Source organism: Jaculus jaculus, chromosome 4 (assembly GCF_020740685.1).
Source record: "Jaculus jaculus isolate mJacJac1 chromosome 4, mJacJac1.mat.Y.cur, whole genome shotgun sequence".
Lineage (NCBI taxonomy): Eukaryota > Metazoa > Chordata > Mammalia > Rodentia > Dipodidae > Jaculus > Jaculus jaculus.
The window spans coordinates 29,776,090-29,794,491 of NC_059105.1; the positions used below are offsets into that span (position 1 = coordinate 29,776,090).

An 18,402-nucleotide genomic window follows, 5' to 3' on the forward strand; every position below is an offset into this window, starting at 1 on the left:
GCTTTTAAGGATCATATAGATTAAATCCCAAGTTTTAAATTATTATTTAATTCATTTCCCTTACTTTTTAAATAGGGAAAGCAGAACTTCAAAAGATTAAGGGATGTCTTGATATTCCATACTCAGTCATCATTAGAATTGAGACCAGAATAATTTCAGTCTTCTGGGCCTCAGATGAATAAACACTGGCTATACAGGTGGGGCCACCATGTTATTTCTCCAGTAACTCATATCTTCGTTGCCTCATACTAGTTAGCAAATCTTAAATTGGGACACAGTAGAAAATTATTTAAAATACTAGCTCTCTGTGCCTTTACTCTTTTGACTATTGTAAGGTAATAAGTATATCTGCTGATTTGTTTTTATTTGAAAGTAAAATTACTTAAAATACCTAGGCATCTGATATTAGATGTACAAATGTGGCTGTTAACCTCACTGGAGGAAATGATCCACAGTGTGTCACCCACCCTCGTCCATGCTCTAGGTTCACCTTAATCTGATTCATAGTTCCCCTAGCAGAAGCCATTTGGTATTCTCACACAACTGACGTCTTCATAACAGAAGTTTCTAGAATTAGTTTTGTTCTTTTTGTTTCAAGGGTTCACCAAAACATCTGTGTTCTCTTTATTTTGCAGGAGCAAGAAGATTATGCCCATATCTATTTTCAGGGAGGCCACAGTGAACCACATGTGGGGCATTAGGCAACCACAGGACAAGATGTAATCCCATGATGCAGCAGTTTCTACTTGCCACCATGAGTAAGATCACCCCATTATTCTTTGATGCAGAAGAGGAATGAAACCTTGGAATAGAAGCATTACTCACCCTCCCAAGCCAGTATTAAAAACCACTTCACCAGCAACTGAAGAAGGATGGCCAAAAGAGTAACCTTTCATCTTCGTTCCATCTTCCAGGACAATGTGTGCTGTCTGAGCCTAAAAAAGCAAGGGCATGGATCTTTCTTATTTAGAAGAATACAAATAGAAGACACTTAGAAAAGAAAATTCAAAAAAAAATTATACACATTAAGTATATACAATATCTAATAAAACTAAACTGCTACCCAGATTTGCAATTCCTCTCATGTGGTCACTTTCTTCAAATGGCACCAGCAGGTGTGTGAGTGTGTGTGTGTGTGTGTGTGTGTGTGTGTGTGTGTGTTGCTTGAAAGTGGATCTGAAGCATGTAGATACATTGCCATTTCTAAGTCTACTTATAAAGCTGTTGAAAAGCCAGAAATACTTCAATTTAGCTAAAATGCTACAGTCTTAAGTTTTCTTCCTCAATAATCCTTAGCTTTTCTCAAGTATAGCTTTAAGAGAAGCTGATAGGTTCACAAAAACACTATGAATTGTACCATCCAACTCATGCTTACTCTGTGGTTAACAGCGAGAAGGAATCCTCAAGATTGCCTGTCAAATTGTACTCCTTGAAGCTCTTGTATTTGATGGAGTTTCCCAAGGGTTGTCCTCTCCCACCACACTGTGGTCATAACAAAGCTGGTGCTTTACCACTCTAGTAGTACTGATACAAAAGCAAGCACCAGGGAACTCTTTAAAAGAATATCATATTTTTCTTTTTATTGGGGTTAATTATAACCATGTCTGGTTTCCTCCTTAGGCTATGAGTATTCTGAATTTGATTACTTTTCTATATTAATCTTTGAACTAGCTTCTATAAAATTCTAAGCTAAGAGTAGGGATAATTAGAAAAACTTATCTAGGAAGTAAACATCACTGAGTCCCCATAAATACTGTAATTCTATTGTTGAAACAACTTAAATCTCACTCTCCAATTTCATATAGGTCACAGGAGAGAAAACATATATTTTTTAAACCACACACTGGTGAGGCAAAAATGCAGCCTCCAAGAAACTCTATTGGACCAATTCTAATTGGGAAATGTAGCAACGAACGTCTCTATAATAACTGAGAAAATCAGAACGAGAACTTGAATGATAACTGACTATATTAGGTATAATTATTTTTAGGGCAATGATGGTATAAAGGCTACATTTAAAGAGTTCTTATTTTTAAAAGGTATATACTGAGATATTAAAGGATAAAATTATATCACATCTGAGATTTGGTTCAACTAATCAGGGGCTAGGGAGACCCATAACAACCTAAATGAATGCAGCTTGGCCATGAGTTGAACATGTTGAAGGAAAGGAGATTCTTAAGCTGTTTTTCCTCCAAGGTTAAGTACACTTGTTAAAGACAGAAATACTCTTATTTTCTACTTCCCATCCCTTTTCACCTTGGGCCTGGAGTCATAGTGTCTAATCCCTTTGTATCTTGCTACCAGCCCTCCACCCCACTACAAACACACATCTGTACACATGTGCGCACACACACACACACACACACACACACACACACGCATATACACTCATATGCAACCAATTTCGTAAGGCAACAAGTACTCAGTAAGTGGTTCTAGATCTTTGCTTCTATATTTTGATAAAATTAAAAAATTCTCATTATTTTTCTATAATAATCTCTGCCAAAATAAAATGACCTAAAATACTCAACTTTCCAGCCATTAGATTATTATTCCATATGACAGTGTGGTGATTACCTTCGACCACTATACTATGCGCCTAAATCTTGCTTATGTGTGGTGTATGTACACAGAATTATTTTAGTGTTTTTCTTAAAATTGATAGATTTATTCATGTTCTTCTCAACAGGTACTTTTATTATTTTTTTAAATCAGAAGTATACCATGTGTAGTTCAAGTTTATATTTCTAAGAAAGGAATAAAGCTCTGTCCTGATCACCTGAAAGATGTTTGGGTGAATATAAGAGTGATTGTATCCATGAACTAGGAAAAACAAATAAATCTGCCCTTTGCTTGGCATGTCAAATTACCTTTGACATTTTATCTATAACATTGGAATCTGTTTAAGATGACAAACTTGACACTGTGTTTGAATGGTTATACGTTGTCTTCATAGACACTAAGAAATATTTTGGAGTTACTCAGTACAAAGAAAAGACAGTGATGAAACTTAATCAGCTATCAATGATGACAAGATTTCTCTGACAAGGATTACCTTAACACATTTGAATTGTTTCCATACAAAATCAACTTTGCTTTCTTTATCCTGTATTTTTTAAAATCTTTTATTACTTTTGCCTAATTATAATTCAAGACCTAAGTTTTAGATTGAGGAACTAAGAGTGATAATGTTCAGTATCTTTTCCAAGATTGTTACAAGCTGCTCCACAGAGATGGATCTCAATAGGGTGTGTTTATTGTGGAAACTCCCCAGGTAACTTTGACATGTTTCACGAGATGAAACCTTTTGGTACAAGTAATGAAAATTCACGGTCAAAAAACACTTTCTACTAGAAATATTATTTCCTGTTTTTGAGGAAGTTGTGTGTAGCTGACATACTTTCAAAATATAGAACAAAAAATGGAATGGTTTTCTTGAATAATATGTAAGTTTTATAGATCTTAAAATAACAGTACTTTGCAAAACATGGGTGTGAAGTTCAAATTTCAAGTATTTTCCATTTACCAGTTTATTCTGAACCATGCCTAACCAAAATAAAAATAACTTTTATGTTTTATCTTGCAGTCCTCTCTCTTATTATCATCAAAAAAAATTTAAATTGTCTGATCTCTGAGTTCAACACCATTGAAATACTCTAAATAAGGTAAAATTTAACATAAGCACATTCAACACAGTCTGTTCCTACAGTTCCATTTCATATTTTCCTTCTTCTCTCCATGGAACTAGTTTTCTACTTTGCTTTCATTTTTCTAAAGATATATTTGAGGAGACATTTACTGCTGCCTGAAATAGTCCCTGTGATTGTGTTCAATATGTCTTTTGCTCCCTTAATTATATTTTTGTTCTTTTTGGCAGCTTTTATAGATCTTCCAATTCTCTTTCCCACTACACATTATATTGTTACAAGGCTTCTGTTTATTGCCGACAGTACCCTTTATATTCCTCTTAACTATACTGGCCTCCAATGAGTTTAAAATGATGAGTGCCAATTGACTTATCTACGAATTGGTAAAGTAGCTCTGAACAAAAAGCTATTATTTGAATCCCCTCTTCTAGCTAACAATTCCCTAAACGCCCTTTCATTCCAGTGAATCCATAAGAAATCACCTTGCTACCATCATAAGATATTTTAGTAGCCTCCATCCTAGCAAACAGAGGTACAAAAGCTATGAATTATATTTCTATTTATTAAACTTATAATTTACGTGGTGACTGTCACAACATTCAGTTTTCTGAAAACTGAAAACATAAAGGAAATCTCAAATAAGGAAAGCATGTGTACATGTATAACTTCAGGAAAAGCAACCAAAAGGTTATACAAAGTAAAATGCCTTACTATGATATGTGTGTCCTTGTGTATTTAATAACAATGTATATGCCAATAACATAATTTAGACACCAAATTAACAAATAGCACTGATCCACCACCTGCTAAACCCCTTGGCTAGGCTCTAGAGACACACAGGAGATGATCCCTGATCCCTGATCCCCCATTTAGTATAAGGGCTAGATGTTCATGGATTGTAAAACAGCCGAAACCTCAAGGTGACCAGGGCTGAAGCATCACCTAAACACCTTGAAATACAAAGATGCCAAAAATACCCTTTCCTTTGGGGAATTTGTCTTTGTCTTTATTGTTTTTGTTTGTCCCACAGCTATTTTAACTCAAAAGTAGCATACAATAAAATTAACATTTTAGTTTATTAGGAGGGAGAAAGAGGCAGATAGACAGTAAATGGGAACACCAGGACCTCTAGCCACTGCGAAGAAACTCCAGACATATGTGCCATCCTGTGCATCTTGCTTCATATAGGTACTGGGGAATTTAATTCAGGTCATTATGCTTTGCAGGCAAGTTCCTTAACCATTGAGCCATCTGTACAACCCTAAAATTAAATTTTTGTATATAATTCCATGCTTCATATTCATATTCAAATTCATATACATATATATACATATACATATATACATATATAGTGTGTGTATATGTATATATATATATATATACACACTATACAGCTCCCATTCACTATTTCTAATTACATTCCTCTATGTCCAACTCCTAATCACAGTTCTCTTTGCTGTGACTATAGTTCTGAGAATGTCATGGAAGACAGATATGTAGGTCAATGGATTTATCTTGCCTGCCCATGCCTTACATAATGACACAAATAAAAATTTTAATAAAGAGGCTATTGTTAAATGTATTGAGTCCCAAACTTAAAGATTTCTTCTAGCCTTTGCTCAAATATCATGCGTTGTCTGCTAAGCCTCTACTTTAAATTGCTGTATGCCCCTGACTGCTGTCGTTGGCCAGCCCTGTTGATGTGGCACCACATGTTTTCCAAAATGCAACCTTGTGTTCTCTTTCTCTGTCTGCCTTCCCACTAGACAGTGAACTTCATGTGGCCAGAGTGTTACTGCTGTTTTGGTCAAATGTGACTATCACATTTTTTACTTTAATCAGTAGTTACTTTTCTAATTTTATATTTTAATCCATTTGGTTTATTTTTAATCTGAATTCTTCTTTAAAGGGTAAAAACCTAACTCTGTGGTTTTAGTGGTTATTGTTGCAAATGCTTTAAACCCAAAGATAGGAAATGTCGTGGAGTTTCATTCGCTTTCTCTTTATCATCTTCTCCTGGCATCTCAGAAGGAACACCTTTCACAACACATCTGGCCCCATAGTCTCAATAATCAAGTTTTAACTAAAAGTGCAATTAAAAATAACTCAGCATATAGTATCTGATAATTAATAATGATGATTACCAACACTATCACCCATTTTCATATTACATAAAATTTTGTCACTACTCAAGAGAAAAAACTTGTAATCATTTTCTTCTGCTTTTCAGTGGCTCAGCCTGAATCCAATATCTCCCTGCATCTACCCACCCTTTGCAGTACAGTTAAAGCTTTCCTAAGCAGTCCCTAAAGTACACTAGTTCTCAAATTAATCAATTAGCATATGAGGTCTCTTCCTCTGACCCATTTTATGTATGTAACACTGTGGATTGTTACTCTATGATAGTCCTTTGTGTGTGAATGTCTCTGTGTCTGTTTACATTCCACTGTCCTTCCTAGTGTCCAGGTTGTGTCCCGGAAGATCACTTAAGTCAGAATTAACACTCATGCCCTATGTGAACTCTGCATACAGTATTGTGTCAACTGGTTTTGGCTTAAGGCGTTCTTCTTCTTGCTGGGGAATGACTTCTGGAACTGAAAGCTATAAACACAGTCCAACACTGAACCCTTGCAGAAAAAGCTGACCATGTGGTTCACAGTGTGCTGCTCACGACAAACAGTGAAATCACAGAACTGAGGACATAATGTTAGGATTTGAGGATGCCATCACAATATAATATTTCACAGTAATTCTTTGCTGCTAAGTCACATCTCATTATTTTTATCAATTTTCACCTACTCCTTTTGAAACCAAATACCTTTTCTACATAGTTCATGATAAGGGATAGGAGGAAAGGAAACAGGCAGTTGAGGCTAGCTGGTAACTCGTATATAATCCCACCTTTTGCACACCAACCAGATGTCCTGAAGAGGTGACTTCAGCAGACAGTCTCAAAGCTTTCTAAACATCACTTTTGATTTCTCAAAATGTCTTCACTGTTAATATTAATAATTATCTTTGTTACTAGAAATATAGTCCTCCGTCATTTGCAAAAATGAATGATGGATTTGATATACATAATCCAGACATTCTATTTCCTCTACTTTTATCTAACATGTTCACCAAATTTTACTCTGGGTCCATAGTAAACATTTTTGTTTTAATTCACTGATTATATTTCTAAACCAAATTTCTAAACATTTTATTCCAGGTAATTAGTTCATTTTTTTCTCCCTCCAGTGAAAATTTATTCTTTTATGGCTTTATTGTTGTTGGGGTTTATGTATAATGCCAATACGTCCTTGACAATAATAAAGATTTGTATTTAAAATTGTAATTGAACAGGATATTTACTTTAAATTTTTACCAGTAGGACCCCATATGTTAAGGCATTTGGAAAAATGCCTTACATTTGAAAAGCATGAGAGATTACTTCTTTTTACATATGTATGTATACTTTATGGGCATGCATATGTGTGTTGGACATATGTGTATGTGAGTAGGTACCCAGGCATATAGATGTGCATGTGGAGTTCAGAGGTTAATGTTAAATGTCTTTATTTACTGAGGCAGGGCCTCTCACTTGAACATAGGGCTTGCCAACTCAGTTTCCCCCAGAGGATCTCCCAAATCCTGAGATCATAGGGTAAGACCACGCCCTCCTAGATTTTCATGGGTGGGTGCTGGTTGTCAGAACTCCAGTCCTCACACCTGCATAAGTGCTGGGCCACCGAGACACTTCCCTCCACCCTGGAATCACTCTTCTTAAGCACATCTTACGAAAGGAAAATGATCTGCTATTGTCCGTTTCCTGTACTTTGGCATGGCTTTAATGAGAAAGCACATGCAGTTACCTATGCTAACTAAACGTGGTGACACCAACAAATTGAAGTGTATAGCTTTCAGTAAGAATTTTCTACTATTCCGGAAAAGATTTCTCATTTCAAATAGAATTGCGAGACTATGTTGGGAAAATAGTGTATGGAATCACATTAAGTCTCTGAGAGTATCACCCTATGCCCCATCTCCCTAAGTATACTAGTTAACTAGAATATGTAGGGCAGTGTTTCTTCAGCTATTACTGGATCTTCTCATCTATTCCTCAGATCAAAACTAGAAGGTAAGCAACACTACACTCTCCACTTTACACATGGACTGACTCTACAGCAAAGATCACTCCAACAGAAGCTGAAGGAATAGCAGATTCCGAACCCAGTCAAACTTTTCACTGCTTTTGTCCCTTTTAGAAAGCTTACTTCTATTTTCTGCTTTCCAGTTTTGTTTTGTTTTGTTTTCAGCTGGAGATAAAAAGCAATTCAAACATACACTGTAATTTATTTATAAGAACTTTAATTCAAAATTGCCATGGATAAGCTACAAGGAGACCCAGGTCAACCAAGAATTACCTCTCTATAAATCTGTAAATTGCCAGAGTGAAATGTCAACACATTGATTACAAGATACAATCTCAAAAGAAGAAACAAGATTTGAAAACGATTCACACTAATTCCGCATCTTGAGCTTTCAAGCTCTGAAGACAGGTAGGACCACAGATGTGAAGGTAGGTAAAGAGAGTCTCCTCTAGCCCCTCCATCCAGGGAAGGTATGCTGCCCCTGAGATACCAGGTCAGGGGACTGCTTCCTACTGTCAGGTCTGTCTCAGCTGCCTGCCTCATGATTCTTCTCAGGACTTATACCTGGAGACTTAGCCAGGCAGAGAATAAGGGAGCAGCCCCAGCGCAGAAAGCTGACAGAACCAGTGTTTCCTAACAGGTTAACTGAAGCTTTGTCAAACTGATATCACACGGTGTTCCTCTGGCAATCCTACCTTGGGAAACTTCCCTTCACAGAAATCTACCCTAAAAATAAATAGTCTCCATCTATAGCATCTCCATATCTTGCACGGAGATCCTAATTCATGAGGCATTTAATCTGAGTGGTGCAGAGAAGCTAATGTTACTTCAAAGCTGGACACTATTTAAGAGTGGAGGCAAGCCGGGCGTGGTGGCGCACACTTTTAATCCCAGCACTCGGGAGGCAGAGGTAGAAGGATCACCATGAGTTTGAGGCCACCCTGAGACTCCATAGTGAATTCCAGGTCAACCTGGGCTAGAGTGAGACCCTACCTCAAAAAAAAAAAAAAAAAAAGTGAAGACACCACTAGACATGGTGGGACACACCTGGAATCACAGAATCTGAAAAATGGAGAAGGGAGGATTGCAAATGCAAGGCCAGTGCGGGCTATATAGTAACCAAAGAGGTATAAAGACTGGAGGATACATATGAACACCTACTTTATTTGGGCCAGTAAACACAATTTCAACATATAACGTTCTAAAGTAAAATTCACACCTATATGCATACACTTAAATATTCTGTACTTTCCAAAATTCTTAGGACTTACCCTGAACCTATGCTATTTTGTGTCTATAATTAATAGTATCTCCATCTGTTCAGAGTTATATTGGTCTTCTTCTACCCCAGTAATGATACTTGGAAAACATACAAGTAAGCTAAAAAAAATAGGTCAAGGACTTGGACCAATATAAAATAAGTACTGAAAACAATATATATATTCTATTGTCACATATATATGTGTGTGTGTGTGTGTGTGTGTGTGTGTGTATCTGTGTACCAAAAAACAAAATATATATATATATGTATATATATATATATATATGTGTGTATATATATATATATATATATATATATATATATATATATATATATATATATTTGTTTTTTGGTTTTTGGTTTTTGGTTTTTCAAGGTAGGGTTTCACTCTAGCCCAGGCTGTCCTGGAATTCACTACGGAGTCTCAGGGTGGCTTCGAACTCACAGTGATCCTCCTACCTCTACCACCCAAGTGCTGGGATTAAAGGCATGTGCCACCATGCCCAGCTTTGTACAATATTTACATAGACTAAAACTTAACTTTTCCATTCACTTGTAATTACTACATTTTAATCTTCTACTATGTAATTTTATCTGATATTTGTCCCTAAATTAAACTGAATTATATAGTTACACAAGCCTCATTTTATATTACTTTTATGATAAGCAATATAAATGAAGTGAATATTGTTTTCTAGTATGTATGAAAACTGGGAACTCGGGCTGGAGAGATGGCTTAGCGGTTAAGCGCTCGCCTGTGAAGCCTAAGGACCCCGGTTCGAGGCTCGGTTCCCCAGGTCCCACGTTAGCCAGATGCACAAGGGGGCACACGCATCTGGAGTTCGTTTGCAGAGGCTGGAAGCCCTGGCGCGCCCATTCTCTCTCTCTCCCTCTATCTGTCTTTCTCTCTGTCTCTGTCACTCTCAAATAAATAAATAAAATATTTAAAAAAAAAAAAAGAAAAGAAAACTGGGAACTCACCGTTTGACAGTCATTTTTATGAAAATATATTTTTGTGAGTTTTGCCTGCTGGCAGAAACTGCAAAATTTTTCTAGTGGTTGACTTGTAGTGTGTGTAAGGGGATGTGTGTGTATGCATGTGTGTGTGTGTGGTGTGCTTGTGTGTGTGTGTGTGTGTGTGTGTGCGTGCATGTGCATGTTGGCATTGTTGTTTCGCCATTCCAGAAAAATTTTAATTTTATTAATGGAACTTTGTAAATTGTGATAATGCAGCTTCAGTGCCCACAAGTGTGTGTCCAGTGTCCACAAGTGTGTGTCCAGTGTCCACCAGTGTGTGTCCAGTGTTAATAATGCAGCTTCAAATTAGGCCCCAGCATCTCATCTCTCTGGTGCTTTAATGTTTTGTCAACGTTAAACTTTTGAAACGTCATGGATGGGTATGTTTCATTTTCTAGTAGATGATTAACTAGCACTGTGGGGCTACACATAAATGACCCGAATCTGTATTTTAATACTCTCGCTTGCAATCGTATTTAAGAGGTAGATGCTTAAAAGAATGTCCTAGGATAAGAACAATACAACAACTATTAATGGGTATCACACAGATAAATTCCTCTTCAAAAAGCTTTCAAAATGCATTCCTGGTGTTAACACTAAACTGACTCAGAGGGCTTAGTCTTAGAAAATATAGTTAAAACTGGAACATAATTTATAACTAACCTATAAAACTTTTGAAGCAGCCTGATTTGTATTATTACCCTGCCCTTTCTTTGCATTCAGTATTATATTACTGAAAATATCTGCTCATTATTCATTCATTGTTCCACATCCCACCATCACCAGGGCTGACTTTAAGGTATCGTCCCCTGACTTTGAAACAGGTATTTTGATTTGTTTTTGGTTTGAATCTTTTTTGTTGTTGTTGTTGTTGCTTGTTTGTTATTTTCAAGGTAGGGTCTCACTCTAGCCCAGGATGACCTGGATTAACTATGGAGTCTCAGGGTGGCCTCAAATTCACGGTGATCCTCCTACCCCTGCCTCCCAAGGTCTGGGATTAAAGGCATGCGCCACCATGCCCAGCTTGGCTATCTTTTATTTCATTGTAAGTCACTGGAAACAAGCCAATAGGAGTCTTCTTATAGTCTAGATTTTTGCATATTGGAGCACATTGGGCATCTTTAGATACATTATGCATATTCTGCATATTGGACCACATTATAGGGAAAAGGAACAAGTTGCAAACTAAAAGCAGCATGCTTGGTCCCAACTACATGACAATATTTTGGTTGAAAAAGAAGAAAAATGTCAACTGTAAATAGCATTATCCTAAAACGTCCTATTTATATTATTTCTGACAGTTGTAGAAAGAGCAATCCTTATTGATTCTTTGATTTAAACAGCCTCTATGGGGCATGCAACAAAAAAGAAAGGGAAACACAAATTTATGTGGTCTTGAGAGAGAATATAGATATAAGTGACTCTCGAGTAAACAATGAAATCCCAGCAGGAAAAGTGAGTTAGAAGATCCTAGTGGTAGGCTAGACAACAGTTGTGGCTTTAGATGCATATGCAAGTGACAAAATGTCAAATTAAACATATCTGTCTTGTATTTAAGGCCTACTTGACATTGCAACTCCTTTTCTAATGTAAATCTCACACCGTAAGCAGAAGCAGTCTGTGTTAATAGTGGCACTTACACATCTGTGAAATGGAAGGGGCAAATCAAGTTTCTTCCCACATCCCAAAATGCATCAATAAAAGGTTCTGTGTGCAAAGCCTTGTGTTAACTCAGCAGTACAGTCCATCAAAGACTTGAGTATATAACATTATAGAGATAATAATCCCCTAAAGCTAGTAGAGGAAATGAAAATGATTTAACTGGAAACCCAACTATAAATCTGTTGAAACAGTTATCTGAATAGGTTATCTGCATATCAGAAAAAGCAGAGGCCCCATGTGTTTATTTCCATATTCACCACAGCCTAAAGCTATATATCATATTTGATTTCTAGCTTACCTGATGTTTTGTAGCTATTAGCTCACTTCAGTATTCAGACTCATAAGAAATATACCTGAACTAAGCTTTGAGAAACAGGAATCTTAAAGTTTGTTTCACATAATTATTAAATGGATAATATGATAAAAACTTAAAATTAATTTTTGGGAAATGAAGCCTTAATTTTCATTCTTGGAGCTATAAAATTAAAATATGTACATTTTAAATTCATAATCAGGACACTATTTTCCATGTCTTTAAAATATTTCATGAGAATTCTCTGTAGTTCTAAATATTATAACTGTAGTCAGAAAAACTATAACACCAAAGTCCTCTGCCTTTGGTTAAACATAAGCTAATGGGGTAGAAAATCAGTCTTAATTTACTTGTATAATTCCACATTCTGGACATTATAAACAAAATAGATACATTTATAAATAATATTTGTAATTTCTCATTATGAGTGAAATACAGTATTTATAAAAATTCCATTAGTAATATTTTCAGGATAGGGTTTTTTTTTAACAAGCACTGATTGAGCATGAGCTAAGGGAAAACAGTTCTGAAGCTAGAAGAATTCTCGTTATCTTCTGGTAATAAATTAATATCATCTTATATTTAGTTCCATGTCATAGATGAAACATATTCAAGAAAATTCTGTAGGCCTGTACCAACCATACTGATTAATTTATAAGGATTTCATATAAGCCAACAACTTCCCTGTGAAAAGTAATTGATCCCATATAGGGCCTTTAATAAATTGAAAGAATAGAGAGTAGCCTAGGAAGTATATTCACGAGTCAAACTTATATAGATGTTTGAAGAAAATTAAGTGTAACCTAAAGATTTCTAAGCTAAGAAGTCAATCAATACAAAGTGTGAGCCTAGCTCGTGATGCCTTCCTCGAGGTACAACTATTGTTATGTCCTTGGGAAGGCTAATGGCACTGAGCTCAGTCAATCCAGTATTGCAAAACTCCTAATACTTGGAAGATAGCTCCAGCCCAAGAGGTACGGAAATCTCTACTGAAGCTCTCAACCTCTCCAGCAGGTTAGAAATATGAAGAGACTCTAAAGGAGACATAAGGGCAAAAGAATTCCACAATTCCATAGCAGAAGGACCTCACTTCACCTATAGGCCATCAGAAACTCTGCCCAAGAGCAGGGCATATTGGACCTTGATGAGGAGTGAGAAAAATAAGTCAAGACCAGGCTGGACCTTCAGGCACGTCCCAAGCAGAATTTTCTTTCTCTGGCCCAAACCAGAACTACTCAAATAAGGCAAGGCAATGCCTCAAGTACAGCAGGAATGGAGGCACCAGGTGACCCACAAGTAAGAATCCATTAACGTCTGTTCCTAGGCGTCTCATTCACTTCCCTCTAGTGAATGAAGGCCATTTGATCTGTAGCTTTTTCGAGTTTTGTGCTGGATGCACAAAGCATGAAGGCACTATTAATGGCAAGCAAATAAGTCTCTATTTTATAAAAGAGAAAATAAAATGCAGAGAATATGCATGGAAATGCACACAAGAGAAGCTACTCTCTACAAGCTGCAGAAAAAAAAAAATGTGCACTAAAACATGTAAAGTTAGCTCACCTAAACTAATCATGAAATAAGATCTCATTGGAAACTGGGACATAATCTTTCATTGGAAATATTGCATTATAAGAAAATTTAATAACAAATAATTTAAAAATGAAAAAATAGCTAGGTATGGTGGCACACACCTTGAATCCTGGCACTTAGGGGGCAGAGGTAAGGATTGCCATGAGTTCAAGGCCACTCTGAGGCTACATAGTGACTTCCAGGTTAGCCTGGGCTAGAGTGAGACCTCATCACAAAAAAACAAACAAATAAAAAAATAACAAAAATAAAAATAAATTGTGTATAATCATGAATGAAATCCAGGCTTACTGTATATTTCTTAGTACTAAGTCTAATAAAATAATAATTCTTGAAAACGTGTGATTATTTTCCCCTATCCCTGCCCCTTCCTCCAATATGCACTGAGGTTCAACTACAATAATGAGTTCCATTTCCTATGACTGAGTCTTAAAGCTACTGCACTTTAACTAGTTGATGCTAATTGTAGAAGTTTTGGAGTTGCCTATTTCTCTGAGATGACATGATAATAGTTTCCCTACACTGAACTAAAGAGATACCTCAGTGTTCACATCAGCATGTACAAGCAGACAAGATAAAAGCATCACGGAGGGAATGGAGACTCTCTGGATGTTTCACATCAAAATGCTAGAGAAGAAACCTGAACCGTTAGTTGCCTGAGTTAATTGTAACATAGGTCACCATTTCTAAATATGAATGGATTAATGTTAGAAGCAATATTTACTGAGACTTTTTTTCTATTCAGACAACATTTCCAATTTAAAACCTTTGATTTCCAAATTTATTTGTAAGAAAAAAGTCTAAGTGGATTTTTAAGAGTTATGAACTCAAAATACTTACCTATGTAACTTTAGTGTTTTATTTTTAATTTTAATTTAGTTGTTTATTTTTAAGCAGAGAAAAACAGAGTAAAAGAGAGAAGAAGGGGGGGGGTAAAGAGAAAGAATAGGCATACCAGGGCATACTGCCACTGCAAACAAACTCCTGATGCATGCACCGCTTTGTACATCCAGCTTTACATGGCTACTTTACAATTGAACATGGATCATTAAGCTTTGCAGGCAAGTACCTTAACCACTGAGCAATCTCTCCAGCTCATTAACTGTGTAAGTTTCATGAAGTCAGAGAGTACATATTCATTCTCAACTTATTTTTCCTGTCATATATTCCCATGACATGCTGATTTGTTAATACAAAGTGAATAATTTATTGAAAGATGTTTGGCATTTTGTTGTAAATCCTGACTTTCAATATTTAATTATCCAGATTTTTTATTTAAAAAAAAAAAAGAATGCTTGATTTCTAGTCTTGGATCCCAATTTATTATAAAAATATCTTCTTAGAGAGGCTTAATATTTAAGGAAAAATAAAAGACATTATCTTAAATATGTGAGAATTCTTATCAACTATCTTGTCATTGTAACAATTTGTAGTTCATAAGAAACCTGAGGGCACTAATTAATCTAACCTTCTATTATGTCCTTCTACTAAAATAGATAGAACAGAATGTTGTTAAAAACCCAATTTTAATTTTCAAATGTTTTATATGTTCTAAGCTTTAATCTTGTATGATGACTACACATGCCTTTAAGTAAATGAAGAACATTTGTTTCAGAACATAGATGGCAAAATTTATGTATGTTCACAAAATACAAGAATTAACAAGGTCACAACCATAGGAAATTATGACAAAGGTTAGAATCCAGATTTTTTTATTTCCCATCCACAGTCTTTTTTTTCTATCATACTGTTCCAACTGACTGAATAATAATATGTGCTGGGCACTTTTGATACTTACAGAAAAAAAGGATTATGGTCTCTGAAACTTTCATATTTTATGGTTGTTGATCATTTATGCCCTTTATGCCAACTTCCTTGAAAAAGTTGAATACCTTGAAATTCTTTTCTCTTTCCTATAAGTGAAATGCAATTGTGTCCAGTGGCAAGGCATACTCTATAAATATTAGCCATAAGCAAATATGCAAGGCAGCTACACCATAATACAAGTTCTTTCTCTTGTCCTCTTAGCCTCTCTCTCTCTCTCTCTCTCTCTCTCTCGCTCTCTCCCCATCTCTCTCTCTCATCCAGTGAAATTGAGAAAGCAACCTGAATTCCAGGACAATACTTACAGATCTGACTACAGGGTGCCTTTCACAACCCATTTACTATCTGTAACTAGTTATAGTGCTACTAACCTTTAGGGATTCTTCTGTCCTTTGTTGATCATGATGTAACTACATCCTAAGCATTTTTAACTATCTTTAAAATACCCCCATCTGAAAAAGAATACATTTGAATTTATCTGTCCTATAGAATTGAGTTTCGAAAGGGAAGTCAGGAAGAAAACATAAGTAGAGGATTATTTCACAAATAAGTAAAGGTCCAAGGGGGGACAGAAACACCCCCCTGCCAGACAGTGTATGGGGATTTCATTCACTGCTGCAAAGTTCAAGAACTTCTATTTTTCATGCCTGGCATTCCTCTGAAACACGGGCCAGTAATGACTAAGTGTGAGTAATAGCTTCAACACCATGAAATGATGGCTTATTCCTCCTACAAATTTGTCATTCTTAGCTGTGCACTAAGGCAGACCCTTGAAACAGATCTGCCACCTTGAGCTAGAACTGCTTTCACAGTAGTCCATCTACATTAATTCCATCCTGTGGCTGTGCACGTGATACTGATGGTAGAGAATAACTGATTCTGAGGGAACTGGCTTCTAATGACAGTAATGCCACCAACGTAAGTAGTCACTTCATTTTTCTTTCTGCTGTCTAGAAAAGACACACTTATCCTTAAGTGCATCTTATGAGAGAAAAGATATTCCAGATGATTTGACCTCAGAGTACTAGAATACTCCATAACCTTGGGAGATACTGTTTTCATTGCTGCTTGTTCTCTGAAGTGACATATGAGTGTTCTTGTGCATTACTAACACAAAACTCAACCCAAATATTCACTCCTGTAGTATATACCTAGTTCTTATGCCTTTGATGATGGTTTAGAATATTCTCTGTTTTAGTTGTCTTCTTTTAATTGAACTGAATCCAAGAAAATGTTTTTCTCATTATTTTCTTCACATGGTGGGATCATGTACTATTAGAATCTTCTCAGTATAGAAGACTAACATTTCTACATACCACTAATAGTATTACAGAGTTTTCTCCTTTCTCCTGGGATCTCAAGGAAATTTCCCTTGCTTTCACCATGGCATTCCCTCACCCTCTTTGTCCCATTCTGTTTTTCCTCGTCTTCTTCCTCTCCTTATCTCCCTTCTCTCTTCTTTCTCCCTTTCTCTACTTTGCCTTTAATTCTCATTCCTCCCCCACTCCTATCACTATGAGAATTCCCAAGTCCAACAAATATCAAGATAGAAACCCACAGGATCCTGACCAGAGCAGTCTACACCAGAGGAATCATGAACACACATGGAGGACTTTTAGTTAAGCCAGTGAGTTCAAAGAACATAAACAGAACACTCAACAAAATTCTAACCTGTTTTCACATCAACAAAAAAGTGTTTTTTTTTTCTTACTTCATGTTTTACAGCTCTTTCTACTGAATAATGAAAATACTTCAGCCACTGTGATTAAACTCTACAGTCAGTAAAGATGATGTCCATTGGCAAAGTTCCCACTGAGAAAGTAATTCCAGGATTTTTAGTAACAAATGTCTTCATAAAGTTATAGGGTTTCCTGTAAAAATTGCATTATCCAATGGAAAGGCTAAAATTTAGTGTCCATCCCCTGGACTGTCCCCCTCAGTTGCAGATATACCTAGAATACCACTCTCATTCCTGCTATCTACCTCAAGGTCTAATCTGCAGAATGAAAGTAATGAATTTGGCCATTTGTAAGAATGGCTAATAGAAAAATGAAGACCACTAAGACAATGTCTACAGAATGACTTCCAAACTTAAAATTCACAGATACCACGCTTCTAAACATTTAAGGTATTTAAAAAGCAAACTTTCCAGTGGGTCATTACAGAAGAGGGGTTACTGTTCTCAGTGCAGAGGTGTAGCATGTACAAGCAGCTCCAGCTTTGAGAGTCAAGCTATCTATGATAACTGTTTTTTTAAGATTTGTTTTCTAGTGGCACAGTGACATTCACTTTTACATGTTCATAGGAACTATAGTCATTCTTTGTATTGGGTAAAAATTATGATAAATTGACTCAGAAAAGATAAAATAACCATTTGCTAAGTCAATAGCTCCTATGGTAAAGCAAATGTTAATAAATGACTTTGGAACCATGTTGACATCGGTGTTTGCTCTGAAAGGAGCAGCTTTGTGTTGCTGCTAAACTGTGCCCTGTGGAACATCATCAGAAACAAGAAACACGGGTGTTACCTTGACAGAAAGGAGCCTGATACCAGGTCTGGAAAATTCCCATTGTCGCTTTGAAGTCACCTTGGCGAGGCCAAAGCCACTCTTCAGGGTCTTCACCACTTTGCAAGCTGTCAAAATCCTCGTCATTTTGAAGATGTACTGTGACTAAAAATTAAATGAAATCACATACACTTTATGAGTTTTAATTAATGTGAAATAAAGCTAGGTGGAGGCAGGCCAGTTGGGTTTGAAGACTGACTGCCCAGCAATCCTTCACTATCCATTCATTCTGCCATTAAATGTCTTCAGCCACAGCTCCGCCTTTGCCTAGCCCCTCCCACCTAGCTGATGTCCAGAGATGTTCCATGGATTTGTCATACACATTGCAACATATCAAATACTATCTTCTCCTGCTGAAATAATGCTGGTATTGAAGAAAGCCAGTCAT

General features: G+C 36.3%; 1 protein-coding gene across 1 annotated transcript in view; it reads right to left on the reverse strand.

The window, feature by feature from the left end:
- The window catches only part of Cps1 (carbamoyl-phosphate synthase 1), a 110,779-nt gene extending 92,675 nt beyond the window's left edge, over positions 1–18,104 (reverse strand). Inside the window, exons 1-2 of the mRNA XM_004653515.2 lie at positions 17,976–18,104; positions 826–935 (exon numbers count right to left, since the gene is read on the reverse strand). Coding sequence (XP_004653572.1) covers positions 826–935; positions 17,976–18,101 — 236 coding nt within the window. The 5' untranslated portion in view covers positions 18,102–18,104. The remainder of the gene's footprint in view (positions 1–825; positions 936–17,975) is intronic.
- Positions 18,105–18,402: the final 298 nt, after the last annotated feature.